General features: G+C 43.7%; 1 protein-coding gene across 1 annotated transcript; it reads left to right on the forward strand.

The window, feature by feature from the left end:
* Positions 1-189: 189 nt before the first annotated feature.
* sdr42e2 (short chain dehydrogenase/reductase family 42E, member 2) lies at positions 190-12,109 on the forward strand (the record flags this gene model as incomplete). The annotated part of the gene is made up of 12 exons (XM_080856158.1): positions 190-196; positions 869-1,293; positions 2,249-2,344; positions 2,763-2,820; positions 3,243-3,361; positions 4,815-4,890; positions 6,876-6,958; positions 8,199-8,336; positions 8,522-8,587; positions 8,834-8,897; positions 9,585-9,658; positions 11,873-12,109. 12 exons carry the CDS (start codon positions 190-192, stop codon positions 12,107-12,109), a joined length of 1,443 nt encoding a protein of 480 aa, XP_080712284.1.
* Between the last annotated feature and the right edge of the window lie 3,031 nt (positions 12,110-15,140).

Here is a 15,140-nt window from a genome sequence, read left to right on the forward strand (position 1 = left end):
TTACTTATGCTGGCCTCACATGACAATGCACATAAAAGAGAAAGCTGTCAATATTTTAAAAATGCCATATTCAAATTCCACTTAACATATAACATTACAGTCAGATCTAACTGGCCCATGGATAAATAATTTGATTCGGTATGATAACTTGTAAACAAGTAGCTTTGTCATATCATTCAGCACCTCTGAATGTCAGGTATGACGACTTGCGCAACTGGTTAAACATAACCGTGTGCCTCAACGTGAATACTTTTCGGAAAGGAATTTCATGATGTGCTACACTAAAGTGAGCACTAAAACTTGACAAAACGTATTAATAAGACAACCGTTTTATGTTTATGTGTGCGGTAGTAGGTGTTCAAATTTTGGAGGGTGGCACTGGCATCCTGGGATCCTTACAGCTGGGCAGAAACATTTACTTGCCGGTAAGCATTCCTTTATTCCTTAGTTGCATCTGTATTGTGAGCTGATGAACAAAGAATGCTGAGGAACACATTATTGCACTATTGTTAATAATTGTTCATCTGATGTTGTACTACTTACAAACCAGCATTTCATTTAGTTTAAATCAGTGTTTTGAATACCCATCTCACATGACCTGTCCCATGTAATATTCTGTCTTGCCTCACATTGCGAAAGAGCCATCTTACCTGAGTCACTACTTGGGCATTTCATCCCCTGAGTGGTGTCTGCAGTTGCAGCTGTGGTGATCTAATGTAATCTTACCTTATATCATTAGGAACAAGGGTAACTTTCCAGTTGAGAGTGAAGCGCTTGGGTTTGATAGGGAGATATATGAGGAGGACACAGAGCGGCCCTGAACAGAACCACTCTGATCACCTTGTGTACCTGTGTCCCCTCCCTGTAGGTCGAGAGCAGCAGAGGACTGAAGCAGAGCCGGGGACCATGAAACAGAATGGGTGCTCCTGCGCAGTGGAGCCTGCCCCGTGCCCATGTCTCCTGGATGGCGACAGCTGCATCAGCATGTCCCAGACCAGCGCCCATGACCCAACTTGGGCGACAAACGGCTCCGGTGTGGCTGCATCAGCTGGTCCCCGAAACAGACCCAATGGGGCGGTGGGCGCCTGGTGCAGCAGCCCAGAGTGTGTAGCCAGCCAGCCGGAGGCTGCAGAGAAGGAGAGCCAGGGAGCAGGGAAGGTCCTGGTGACCGGCGGGGCTGGGTACTTCGGGTTCAGACTGGGACGGACCCTGGCCAGCCAGGGGGTGAGGGTGGTTCTGCTCGACCTGCACAAACCGCTGTGGGATGTTCCAGATGGGGCTGTCTTCTACCAGGTAAGTGTGATGTGGACGTTTCTTATTTGATTGGGGTAGAGAGGAACTGGGGGATGGAGGGCATTGTTCCTTGAATCTTTGTAGGGCATGGAGAGAGATGGTCAGTGGTTTGATGGCTCAGGGAGCAAAAGACTGTGCAGTTTTCAGACATGCACTTATGATTTGGACAATGCGTTGGCAGCAGTAACTTTGCCATGTTAAGACACTGTCAGGATGCTAAACAGGGGCAGCCGTGGCCTACTGGTTAGGGTTTCAGGCCGGAAATCATAGGGTGGCCGGTTCGATCCCCGACCAGTGGGAAAAATGTGGGTCGGGGGAGTGGTAGACTACTGCTCTCCCATGCCCACATCCACGGCTGAAGTGCCCTTGAGCAAGGCACCTAACCTCGATCACTGCTCCCCGGGTGCCGCCAATGGCAGCCCACTGCTCCGGGTTAGTGTTACTTCACTTAACTGTGTGTGTGTGTCACTTCCCTGGATGGGTTAAATGCAGAGGTTAATTTCAGAGTGTGTGTTTACACCACCTCTGCCATAGAGAGGACTTTCACTTTCACTAAACCGGAATTCATAAGATGGATTTTGTCTCTCTGTATTGCTGCCTTACCTGGTCCTCCGCAGGTATTAGAGGGGGTTGAGGTGAAACACAAGGAGAAGATCTGTGTGACTCAGAAGGGACAGATGCTTGTCAGGCCGAGTGGGTGTGGGGAGCGTGAAGGGGTGGGGGGCAGGGTGGGTGTGTGGAGCGTGTAGGGGTGGGGTGGGGAGTGTGTGGGGGGGGGGGGGGCTCTCAGCCTCAGGTTACAGGTGTGGTGCTCGTGGCGCTCAGCTGTCGCTGCCGGGGCCTGTCTTTCCTGTCTCGCCTGTCTGTGGGCCGCATGAAGACAAATATGTTAGCTAGTGTGACCTGTCACTGCGTTGCCATAACTGATTGCCTGCTTCCATTCTTTCCATTGCAGAGTGACATTCGAGATTACGAGGCCCTGTACAAGGTGTGTGAGGGGGTTGACTGCATATTTCATACGGCGGCTTATGGAATGTCTGGTCCTGAGCAGGTACGTTTCAACTGTATCAGCAGAATTTAATGTTTTTTCATTTTGCAGCACATCAACTATTAAAAAGGCTGTAATGCTGATATGGAAATGAAATAAAGCACACAGCAAGAGCTTCTTGGCTAAGAGCTGCAGATACTGTAGCTTTGGCTCGACGCAGAAATGTGTACGTCTCTTAATTTGTTACTAATTGATAAATGCTTTGACCTTTATGTACTCAGTCCTTTGGACTTTTTTTAATAGAGGCATGTATCAATCAATTTTCTTTTCTTCACATTTTATTACATCTGGACCTGCTGTAGTTACTCTACAGGAAGAAACAATGTAATACAGGTTAAGCGGTCATCATGAGTTGTGCATACATGACAAAAATAGCAGTGATGGTAAATTGTTTGTAAATATTCCATTTCTCCATTTTCAGCTGAAGAAAGAACTGGTCGAATCTATCAACGTTGGGGGCACCACCAACGTTATTAATGGTTAGACCCTAACTGTGTGTTAAAAACACTTCTTCATTTACATTAAGTCATTTAGCAGACACTTTTATGCAAAGCAACGTACAAAGGAGAAAACAATCAAGCATTAGAGACCTATTTTAACAATACTACTTTACATAAGGAATAAAAAGTGCAGGAATGAAGCTCCTGTAAGTGCGAGTTAAGTACTAATAAGTCCAAGTTAAGGACTAGTCTTCACCTGCATCATATGGATATGTGCCAGCTAATTAGAGATATGTAGGTGTAGATGAAGAGATACTATTACCAGAAATGAAAATGTAAATGTGCTTCTATTACGATTACTTGTCAATTCCTTATAATTTACGTTATTGTGTATATATTTAAGCGCTATAATTATTGGTCCTAAGATTGGTCCTGGCTTTCTTTTGTCCACATATGTGTAGTGTGTTCTGAGCGTGGGATATCACGATTGGTCTACACGAGTACAGTGAACGTGGCCTTTGCAGGGAAACCCATAGAGGATGGGGATGAGGACTCTGTTGCCCTCCTTCCGCTGGAAAAGGTGAGTGAGCAACACAGGATTGTCTACCTTTCTTATTGTATCTTCTTGGTTTAATTCTCCATTCGAAAGTCTCTTGATTTACATATTACCTGACCAAGGTGTTTTCTCAAAGGCTGCTTTCATTTAAATTGATCTCTCAATGGAGTCTAGAACTTTCCTCATCAGTGTGTTTGAAGTTGAATTTTTAATGGTTCTTCGCTGTGAAAGCGTTGTGGTGATTCATCATTCGTCATTCATTATTTCAACATTCTTTGCTTTTTAGCAGGCCAGCTTGTATTCGTACCTGTTGTGTGTACACATGCTTCCTTTCCCCCCTTTCCTCCGGTTGTCCACTCCCCTCAATACCTGTCTGTCTCTCCTTTTCCTCCATTTTTTTTTTTAACTCTCACTCAGGTCTCTCAGAAGCTTACTTGTGGTAGTTGTGAGATAGGCTAGCCATGTTTTTTAAAGCACCCTGGGATAGTACTTAATGTAAATGTTATGATATAAAAATACAATAAAACGACATGGAGCTGAATCTGGAGAGAGGTCTGTTAGGGATTTTATGTGTGTCTAGGCCAGCAGTGCTGTTCAAAAAGGACCATGGCAGCATTACATCCACGTTTGAAGTTAAACATCATCCCCTGTGGTGAGTCAAATTGAGGTTTAAAGGCAGATTATTCATGTTCTGTGGGGGGGAGAAAGAGAGGGAGAGAGAGAAGTGCTTTCACTCTCACAAGGATTACCCTTATGCTTGTCAGAAGAGCGTCAGGGTGCAGGGACCTTTTGTCTGGCCAGGACTCCACCTGGGGTGGGTGTGGTGTTCAGGTGTTCAGGAAAGCTGCAGGGATCATGTTGGCTAACACTGAGCCTTTGTCGGTGTGGCTCCCTCATGTATGACATTATTAACAACAGCCACTGACTATTGTCCTCCATGCTGTAGCTGCCTGGAGTGCATGAAGCATGTCAGAGCAGGTGTTTGTTCATGAGCTTTTTGTGAAGTGTATCACTCATTCATCGAATTTGCAACTATGTTGTGCTTTGTACATTGCAACTATATGTAATGTATACATACATACATATATTACTGTTCATACTGTACATTCTGTACATACATACATACATACATACATACATACATACATACATACATACATACATACATACATACATACATACAGTATGGTAATGGACTGCATACATGTATACGTAAATGTACATGGGATACATCATTGAAAGATGGCAATAGAGGTCAGGGATTTGACTTTGTTTCTATAACAAATGTGAATGTGAATAGTAGCCTCAGCACCCTTCAGTCAATAGATTAAATCCACTTCATTGTTATAGAAGATGGACCAGAGGATAATGAAAATAATTACTGTGTTGTCTCCAGTAGTATACGTCAACAAGGAGTTAAAGAGATTAAAAGTCCTCTGTTCTGTTCCTCCCTTCGACTTTGTCTTTTACTCAAAAGCACATAGACCACTACTCTAGGACCAAAGCCATAGCTGACCGGATGGTGCTGGCAGCCAATGGAAGGACACTGAAAGGTATACAAAACATAATCTCCTCCTTTCAACACACATAGTCATTGAGTTCCCTCTGTGTTGAGCTTGCGTCTTCTGGTGCCCTCTGGAGTTCCAGTCCTGACATATGACTGGGTTAAGGTGGAGGCCACAGCCCTGCAGCAGCCCCAGCTACAACCTGCAACTGTATACAGCCAGACCTGCTGACACCAGTTTAAAAATAGAGTCGGACAGGACAATACGGACACATGGAGCCAGACTTAAACCTGACACCGCTGTGTGCTGTGTTGCACACACTCGCACACACACTCGCACACACACACAGGCACGCTCACACACACACACATATACATACTGTATATATAACCATAGTCAGGGAGTAACTAGTTATATGTAAGGGAGTTACGTAATTAAATGACCAAAGGAATGTAGGCCTAAATATTTTCCATTACAGTGACTGAGGAAAAATATGTAATTAAATTACAGCTACTAATCAAAATGTTGGTGATTACAAAGGGGTTACATCTTAATATATTCTTTTTGGTAGCTTTAAAGTCTCTATATAGAATATAACAGCCATTCTGTTGCTTTGCATCTTTTTTTGGCATCTAGACAAGCTCATTACACAATATTTACGCTTAAAATTTGAGCATTGTTTTTGATTGGTTCCCGTGTCTGAATTTGCACCGCCTTGTCTGCCAATCAAAAAGTAATTGAAATTAATCAAATATAATAAATTGCATTACGTTGAAGTAATAGAAATAGTTATTAGCAGCTTATTAGATTGTTAAAGGTGCAATAAGGATCAATAGCTATTCACTAAAGGTATGCTAGCAGCTAAAACTAATGAAATCTCTTGAAATGTGCTGACTTTGACATTATGACAAACTAGTTACTCAACGACTGTCCTTACACAGTCAAACATCAAGCAAGTGCAACACAAGACTAAGCAAGACGGCAAATAAGCTACTTACTAGATCGGCAGTCAGGTCAGCGGGAAGGTAGTCAGGTCAGCGGGCTGCGGCAGGCGAAACTACAGAACGCAGTTATATGCCTATCGACCCTGCTATGCCAATGGCACCGACGCGATTCTCCATATTAAATGTCATTGTAGCGCCCCAATTTTTTTTAAGCTGTTATTTTAAGGTTAAACTGCTTATCCTAACCCTAATCCTGAAGCATAATTGTTGCATAATGCACCTTTAACAGGGTAACTCGTAATCTGTAACCTATTCCTTTCAAAAGTGACCTTCCCAATGCTGTATAAAACTGACTTGCACTCAATAGTATATATGCAGAATCCCTGTGATTATGCTCACTCTTGCACATATACCGAGAGGAGAAAAAGGAAAGACCATGACAGAAAGGTAGATAGCCATATTGATAGAAAGAGAGAAGGACAAAAAAATAATTCCACCTGACACACCAAACCATTCAGTGCGCCATGTGAAAGTGCATGCATGATGTGGGTGATTTGTCTCCTAACACTGAAACAAATACATTCAGATTTGCTGTGTGTGTGCAATGCAAGTCGTACACATTTTGTCCAATCTCCTTAATGGAAACTCGGCAGGAGTGTTGCACCACTGACAGGTGCGAGGCAGGCCGCTCACCCTCTCCAGAGGTGACACTCTATATCTTATTTACATATTCAATTAAGCGTTGGCCTATGGTGCCGGGTCATGATACTCCCATAGACTTCCTCATACATTTATTCAGACGGAGCCAAGTCGGCTGAGCTTCAGCCTCTCATTGAAAGAGAAAGAGAGACCTCCTCCGCCATGGAAAATCATTAAGGGAGCTGCATTAAGTGAGGCAAGAGAAAGATACTTTAATGGTGCTCATGAACCGTTCTGGGAGGATACAGATGCTCAGGAGGGCACATTGTGGAGTGGGATGTATTTCTTTGCTGCACTTTAGGTCACTTGGGTGTTTTATGAACACATAATACACTTAACATTTCTGGTAAATGGCTAGATGAAGGTGTAACGGCTGAGTTGCGCCAACAGGGGGTGGCGTGTTGCTGACCTGCACACTGCGACCTTCAGGGATCTACGGCCCAGAGGAGAGGCGCCACCTCCACCGGGTGATGGTGAGTCTCTTTGTCTCTTTATTGCCAGACCTGCTCAGGACCCCAGCCCCTTATGAGCAGCTTGGGGCCTCTGCCGCGATCTCAGACAGGCCTGCTGTGTGGTCCTGAAGACACCTGTGTGCTCCTAGCTGCTTTACAATATTTATGAACTTTCGACTATCACTTTACACCCCCTCCTCCTGCCCTTCTGCTTCAGCATCACCCAGAGAGACTCAAGGCCACATATCCACAACCACACTCAACACACACACAACACTCATTGAGTTACTTATGTGGCCTAGCGTTCTGAATCGTCCTTAGCTCTAATTCATAGGAGTTCTCTTTGTTTTCACTGTCATGATGCAGACGTGATGAACCTTACTTGCTTACATACATGACAGTGTCTTATACATTGTGAACGGTTATTGATCCAATTTAATAATCCATTTCTGTACGACAGTGGTTATTTTCAGTGGCTTTTTATGGCAGACCCCCCTTAACCAATGACAAACAAATGACACCCTTGAGGGCCCTGCTCCACTCCAGAGCAGTATGATACACAACAGTCTGGATGGACTGCATAAATGTACACATAAATGTACATGGGAAAAATTATTTCCAGGAAAGATGGCAATAGAGGTCTACTTACTTTGTTTCTATAACAAATGTGAATGTGAATAGTAGCCTTAGCACCCTTTTGTCAACAGATTAAATCCACACTGTCAGCAAGAGGCTTCTACAGGAAGCTATAGTCAAGGAGTAAGATCACCTTCCTCACAGCTTTTACAGAGAAAATATAGCCAGTATAAATTAATAATAATGATAATAAAATAATGAATAAATATACGGAATTAGTCACGTTTCACTCTTAAATCTATTTCAACACTGTCACATCAAATAAAAAAACTTCCATCCCACTCCTGTGCCACTTGAGGAACACTCCTTTGTTAATCTACATTCCTCTTTAAACCAGCGGTGCCTGGGAAGTCATTGAGCAGCAGCCACCACATGTGCGCAAGTCTGCTTTTGCACTTTAAGGCTATTTTTGCTTCCTGCCTCAAGTGGTGTGCCAGTGTTTAGCGAGTTACATGCAGGCAAAACGACAAAATGGCTTTGCAACACTTTTGACACGCCACAGGTGTTACAACAGAAGGCCCCTCTGCAGAGAAATCCCTATTTGGCCCTCTGTACTACTTCATCTTCGAAGTGTAGCACCCTTCTCATGAAGCTCATTGCTTAGCATCGGCACTTTCTCCCTCAGGTCAACGTGGAGAGGCGTCTTTTCAGCTTCAGCTTTGGGAACCCCAGGGCCCTGATGAACTGGGTGCACGTTGACAACCTGGTGACGGCCCACCTGCTGGCTGCAGAGGCGCTGACGCCAGAGAGACACTGCGTAGCGGTGAGCTTTAGCGTTAGCTTCTCCTGGCTGCTCAGCCCAGTGAAACATTTACAAAGGGAGAACTGTCAGTAGACGATGGGTGGTAAACACACAATCTTAAAATGAATGTCATACGGTTACCGCTGACAAGGCCTTCTGTTGTTACTGCAGAGATTCATTTGCATTATTTCCTGTCTGTCTTCCAGAGTGGACAGGCCTACTTCATTAATGACGGAGTGTCAGTGAACATATTTGAGTGGTTTAGGCCTTTGGTAGGTAATAAAGCTTCTATGTGTGGAGAATAGAGATATTGGTTATGTATGTTGATATGGATAGGGCTACATGTGAATTAAAAAAATGTTTTATCCAAATGCAAATTTTGTGTGAAGACAAGAAGGTAGATCTATCTTCCTCAGCATGTGATATGCTTTCCAATATGCTTTCTTGTGTTTTGTTTACCAGTTGCCTCTGTTTTTAATGCTTGAAATGACACTTCTTTTAACATTTCCCCTTGTCAGTTTGAAAAGCTGGGATACAGCCGGCCTTTGATCCACCTCCCCGTCTGTCTGGTCTACACAGCAGGTAGGAGAGTAGAAAAGAGTGTGCATTGAAACACAATATAATGAGGGCTTTTCTCCATGTGTTGTGTGTAAGTAGGTGCACATGTCTGACGACAATCCCTTGTCAATCACAGAAAGTTTTATCCAGAAAGAAAAACCATCCACCCTTTAATTCTGTGCAATACATTTTGAGGGATTATTTGACTGTCTCTTCTCTGAATTAAACAACATAACCATCACTAGGTAGCCTTTTGAGCAGGCTTACCACTCCCACATCTCTCTAAAGAGAACTGATGAAACTACAGGGGTGTTATGTTCAGTCCTGAAATGATCATGTGTTTTAGTCCTCAAAGCTGATTGTATCAGAGTCCACAGTCAGAGCGCACACCAGGCATGTGCTTAACACAGACCCTGAGGCGAGGTTTGAACCCCTGCCCTTTCTCTCTTAAGTGAATTGCCGATGATATTTTTTGGGTTCTTTTTATTTTGAGACATGCGCCTCTCTATTGTTGGAAAAAGGGAAAGGAAGGGGGAAGTTCACTCTTTTTGTTTGTGACCCCTAAAACATTTTTGCACAGCCCACACACTGCACTTTGTAAACTAATGTGTCATTTGATGTTGAGCCTTCAAATTATACCCTAAACTTCTCAGACGTGACTTAGACTAGAGGAGACCTAACGTCAGTGTTCCGTGTTCCTCCATTTCCTAGCTGTGCTGATGGAACGCGTGCATCTGCTTCTGAGACCATTCGTGGAGATCCCACTGCTCTTCACCAGGAATGAGGTAGCACCTCACTCATGTCACCCTCATGCCGACACTCCTCTGCCCCTCTGTCCGCCACTCTTCTCTTCCACCATCAGGAATCATTTCTCTGATGAGTATTTCCCAGCTTGCATGACAGTGCTCTATGCTATCAGTGTATACACAGCTCTGAAGCTGAGATGCTCACAGGTCTGTGCAAACTCCACAAGTGACTGTGGATCCTTGGCCCTGATAGCCAAATGCATTCAATGGCACACACATGAATGGGTACTGGAGGTTTCACATTCATGGTTTTCAGCATTACTCCACAGGGACCTTCTCTGACACTGACATCCGTAAGGACTCTGTCTGAAGGGGCAATCCACGGGGGGCTTTTATGTTAAATGAAAAACTGGTGCAACAATGAAAAGGATCCTTTCATGTCTGTCTTTGAAGGACTCTTTGAGGGACACGGGCGTCCCTGTGCCGGAATGAAGGGCAAGCCTGCCTACGGGTGGCCGAGACGCACGTGCGTCTCAGTGGCACTAGAACCCAGAGGTCGTCACGTTCATGCTGCGGTCCGGTGCACTGTGGGGGAGGCATTTGGTTAGGCGGTGGCGGGTGGTCTGGTTACAGCGGCTGATTAGATCCTTGTTTAAGTCTCACGGGGGCCCGTCTGGGCAAGCGGTAGACAGGCCTTGCTAATAGAGAATCGCAATCAACCGCTCGGATCTCCCCTCCTCTCTCCACATAGCTATTTTAGACGTCTTTCAGTGGGAGATGTATAATTCACCAGGCCGCTGTCTCTTTTATCAGGCTGCTACGGGCGGAGACAGTCACAGTGCTGGGCACAGGAGAACGTGAGGATGTCAGGCAATGTCTTTTAGAAAGTCTCACATTGCTTACTTTCACTATCCAACATGTATTGTTTTTCTACCACTGAACCACAGCACTGAAAGTAACAGCACAGCACAGCAACTGAAGGCTCACTGTTGCCTCACTGTGTTTCATATATGGTGCATCTCACAATTGTTAGTGGACATATATATGCTACCATAGACATATCAACAATTAAAGCACCAAAACTACAATCAGTTCCCCACTATGTCCCTGTGTAGAGAATCTTACCAAGCTAGCTGAAGAAAGATGACAAAGATGGCTTCCACAGCCTTTTCCCTGGACTCCACACTAGGACACTTTTGTTAAGGCATTTAGAGCTAGTTTAAGAGTCAGGAACCCCATCATGCATGATTCATGAGAAACAGAAGCCTTGGGCCTGCAGGGGTAATTCTCCTCATCAGATGGCTGGGAGATTGATGATTGGTGGCTGTGTGTGAATAAAAGATGAGCGCATGGCTTGGCTTTTTGGTGCCAGGCTGGGTCCAGGGGGAACAGGTGAGGCATGCAGGAGGAGCTGCTTCAGCGTGGAGCGTGTCCCTGCTGTCATGTGACCACATTTTACCTGTTGGTTCTCTGTCTGTAGAGGTCAGTATTGTGTGACAGGCAACTCAGGGAAACTTTGCCCTGTCCGCTTGACTATACTTTCGCTGGTCTTTGTTTTTTATAAACCAATCCAGAGCCTCTGGATATGTGATCCTCGTGAGTCATGCATCACGAGTGGACACCAGATTCGCTCTGAGCTATGGTGTCCTCACAGTTTCCATGGTGATAGTTTTATCTCTTTGTGGCCAGTAGGAGGCACTGTTGATTTCGGCAGGATTAAAGCACTTGCACTCCCCTTGCATGAGAACTGACAGTACCATTAGAGGATAAAACATCTGGGGCCGGAGCCTTGGCCTATTCTGTTTATATTTTCCAGTTGTGCAGTGTGTGAATGCCAGTGTCAAGAGCCTGTTGCCATTGTTACCTCCATAGGCATATGGGGGAGTAATCCATAGAGAAAATGACTGTCAGTCATCTTTATGTTAAGGCAACACACATTTGGGCGGATGTGCTAGCCTCTAAATCAGGGGTCTCAAACTAAATTTACCCGGGGGGGCGATGAGCGTCCATTCTGGTCATTGGGGGGCCAGATTTTCCGGTAAACGTTGGGGTAATCCATTTAAATCATGGAACTTTTTATTTTATTTAATCAATGTAACTTTGCAGGCCTGAGTTTGAGACCCCTGCTCTAAATGTTCATAATCTCAGTTCAATGTAATAGTCAATGTAATTGACTATATGAAGTATATCACGCTGAAAAGATAAGACTACAAATAATAATTGTGTGAAAATCTGTGATGGACTTTCCTGCAGGTGAGAAACATTGCCATCAGTCATACCTTCAAGATTGACAAGGCCCGCCGGGAGCTGGGCTTCTCTCCCAAGAAGTACAGCCTCTCGGAGGCGGTGGACCACTACCTGAAGAACCAGCAACTGCACTCCAGCCAGACTGGGCCCCTCTCTTCTCAGGTATTCTTCCTTATGGTGCTGCTCTTCATAGGCCTGCTCACCCTGCTGCTCTGCTCCAGCGGATGGGACCAGAAGCACTGAACTGAAAGCCCTGACTCAACCACCAAGAGACTCTGAGACACACACTGTACCTGGTAATACACATAATCAAGGCTATACTATTTTCATGAAACAGCAGCACACATGGACAGGTGTGTGGGACAAAAGATGTGTGTTTGCTGCAGGGATTATTTAATTATTATTTAATCAGTATATGTAAAGGAAACCCTTATTACTTAGCTGTTCTGGTCAGGAAAGATTATTTAAAACTAATGTTGCAATAATGGATTGCAAGTTGAATAAGGTCATCAAAAGTATCTACACAAACATTTTCTGATAGAATCCTATTTGTTTTTGAACAGGATTTCAAATAGCATCAAATTCCAAATTTCATAAGGGCTTGTTGGCAGGTGGTGGCAATATCATGTCTTGGCATGTCAGCCATGTGGCCTTTAGTCTGATGTTTTTCTTTTTGAAGACACACCACTATTCTCATCATCTCAAACTGACTTCACACACATTCCTCCACACAGTGGCAGGTGGTCGCTTCCTCCAAAATATCCATTGCTTCCAGAGGAATACCCACAGTGCCATATTAAGAGACCCCAAACAATCTCTTATTGGGGAGGCTGTTTCTCTGCCCGATCGGTATTGATATTAACGGCCTTTGAGTTATTTGTGGCCAGACAGGGCCCCAGACATAGTAAAGCAGAGACAGACGAATGTCCTTCTAGGCCCCTTTTTCTGAGAGATGAGCCCACATCCCTTGGCACATTTGAGTCTTCCAGAGAGAGAGAGAGAGAGAGAGAGAGAGAGAGAGAGAGAGAGGTCACTCTTATGGATAGATATGCTTTGCTGTACATGATTGAAATACTTAGATATGAGAGTTTGAGTGAGTTAGTTAGTTGAACCAGGCGTTCGGGTGGTCATAGAGAAATGCGTACAAAAGCAACGCTGTAGTGTGTGTACATATAGCTCCGGCAAAAATTAAGAGACCACTTCAAAATTTGACCTTGTTCTTATGAACCGCCGTCTTTGAAATGTTAAGGATGAAAGCAACCTGACGCTCAATGTATCCCTCTGCCAGTAAAACCAGAATTTAACCCTTCTTTTACTCACTCAAAACTTTTCTTTTGAACTCTTTTGGCATGGTCAATAGACACTTTTAATATTCCAATTACTTTATAGGTTCTACTAGCACTGTTTCTGCCATCCAGCTGGTCTTATTGCAAGAGGATAGTGATGACCACAGCAATGGTTTTTATCCTTTCTTCATTTAATAAGATTTTGTTCAGGTGATCACCTAATCTGCCTGTATTAGAATTCAACAGAAACGGGAATTGAATGGCTGCCATACACGGAGAAATGCTAATTTAAGAATTTGGAGTGGTCTCCAGAGCTGTATGTATATATAGTCTCTAAGTCATCTAAGCACATTACTGCCGTGAATGTAGAAACTATTATAGTCTTCCTGGTAATGGACCTAAAGCATTGTCCGCCAATACATGAGCCCTATACAAACAGAAGTGGTTATAGGAGCTTAAAGGGCACAAATAGGCAGATTTGTGTCATTGGCAAGTAACGAACCAGAATTTTGAAGCACAGAATTTTGAAGCACAGAATAGTAGCTTGTCGTTAACAACACATGCACCAAAAACAGTAATCTTCAGTACACTCCTGTGTAAGGTGTTTTAGTATGTGTGTGTGTGTGTGTGTGTGTGTGTGTGTGTGTGTGTGTGTGGTAGATGGACGTTGGTGCTGACAGGTTTCTACAAAGTATTAATGTACATCTGTCATGTATAGTTTTTAAACATGGTAAATGCATGCATATTTATGCATGTTTATTGTTTTAATATAGTAAAATCTATATATGTTATATTTGAGTACATATATTTAAACAATACACTGTGAAAATACTCAAGGAAATGTACACCAAAATATCAAAAGCTTGTCTTGGTTTTAAAATAGTTTTTGTGTGTATCAGTTAGTTGGATCACTCTGTGTGGTAAATGGATGAATTCTTCATGGCAAATATCACTTTTTAATGCCCAAGTATCCATGTATAGGCTTCTTGTTGTGAATTGCATCTCCTCTGTATAACATAAAATCATAATTGTTATGATAGGTTTTTATAAGCTTTTTTTCAAGAATTAAACCATGAAATGTGACAGCGTGTATCACTTGAAGTGGGTGTTCAGGTGCTCCATTCTTACTCAGTTGAAAAGATGCTCCTATATTAAGCTTGATGTTGAGGCCTGGAAATGAGCCCTCTCTTGATGGAACCATGTGACTTAAGGAGCACTTCCTGTGTATAGAAGACTGAGGTCATTCTCTTCATCCAGGTGTTTGTGGATGGTGTAAGTGATGGAGTGGATGGTTTAAGTGATGGAGTGGATGGTTTAAGTGATGAAGTGGATGGTTGGAACATTCACATCTCCTGGGCCTTTCTGTGTGGAGTTTGCATGTTCTCCCTGTGTTCACAAGGGGTTTCCTCCACTAAGAACCCCAACAGAAAACCAAAGATGGACAGTTCACCTGGTCCCCAGGCGCTACAAGCTGCCCACTGCTCCTGGGGGGTCCTTGAGGAAGGACAGTCCAGGATGGGAAAATACAGAAAATAAATTCACCGCGACCTCAGGCCTGCTTGTGTGTGTGTGTGTGTCCTGGGTCGCCTCCATATATGCACGTGTGTGTTCCAGGGTGTCGTGTGTGCCATTAAAAACCTGACAAAGGTCTTAATTATTACATCTATCAGAAATCTACAAGTGAAATCCACTAGGGGGCACTTTGACTGAACATTTCCACTATCAATAACTCATCTATATTCTCCAAGTTGAAACATATCCATACATGGAAACCCACACTTGCTTGTTCATAAATATATTTTATTGTTGCATTTCACATGTTAGTAAGTAAACTTTATCATTACAGTTTTAGGATTTCAATACTTACAAAAGGTGTATCTTAGAAATTTATGCCATAGTCCCTGAACAAGGTCGAAACAAAAAGTAGAAATGCTGTGCATCATTACAGTTAAGAGTGCCATTATGATTGATATATACGCAACTGGATT

The sequence above is a fragment of the Sprattus sprattus genome, assembly GCF_963457725.1.
Source record: "Sprattus sprattus genome assembly, chromosome: 18".
Taxonomy (NCBI): domain Eukaryota; kingdom Metazoa; phylum Chordata; class Actinopteri; order Clupeiformes; family Clupeidae; genus Sprattus; species Sprattus sprattus.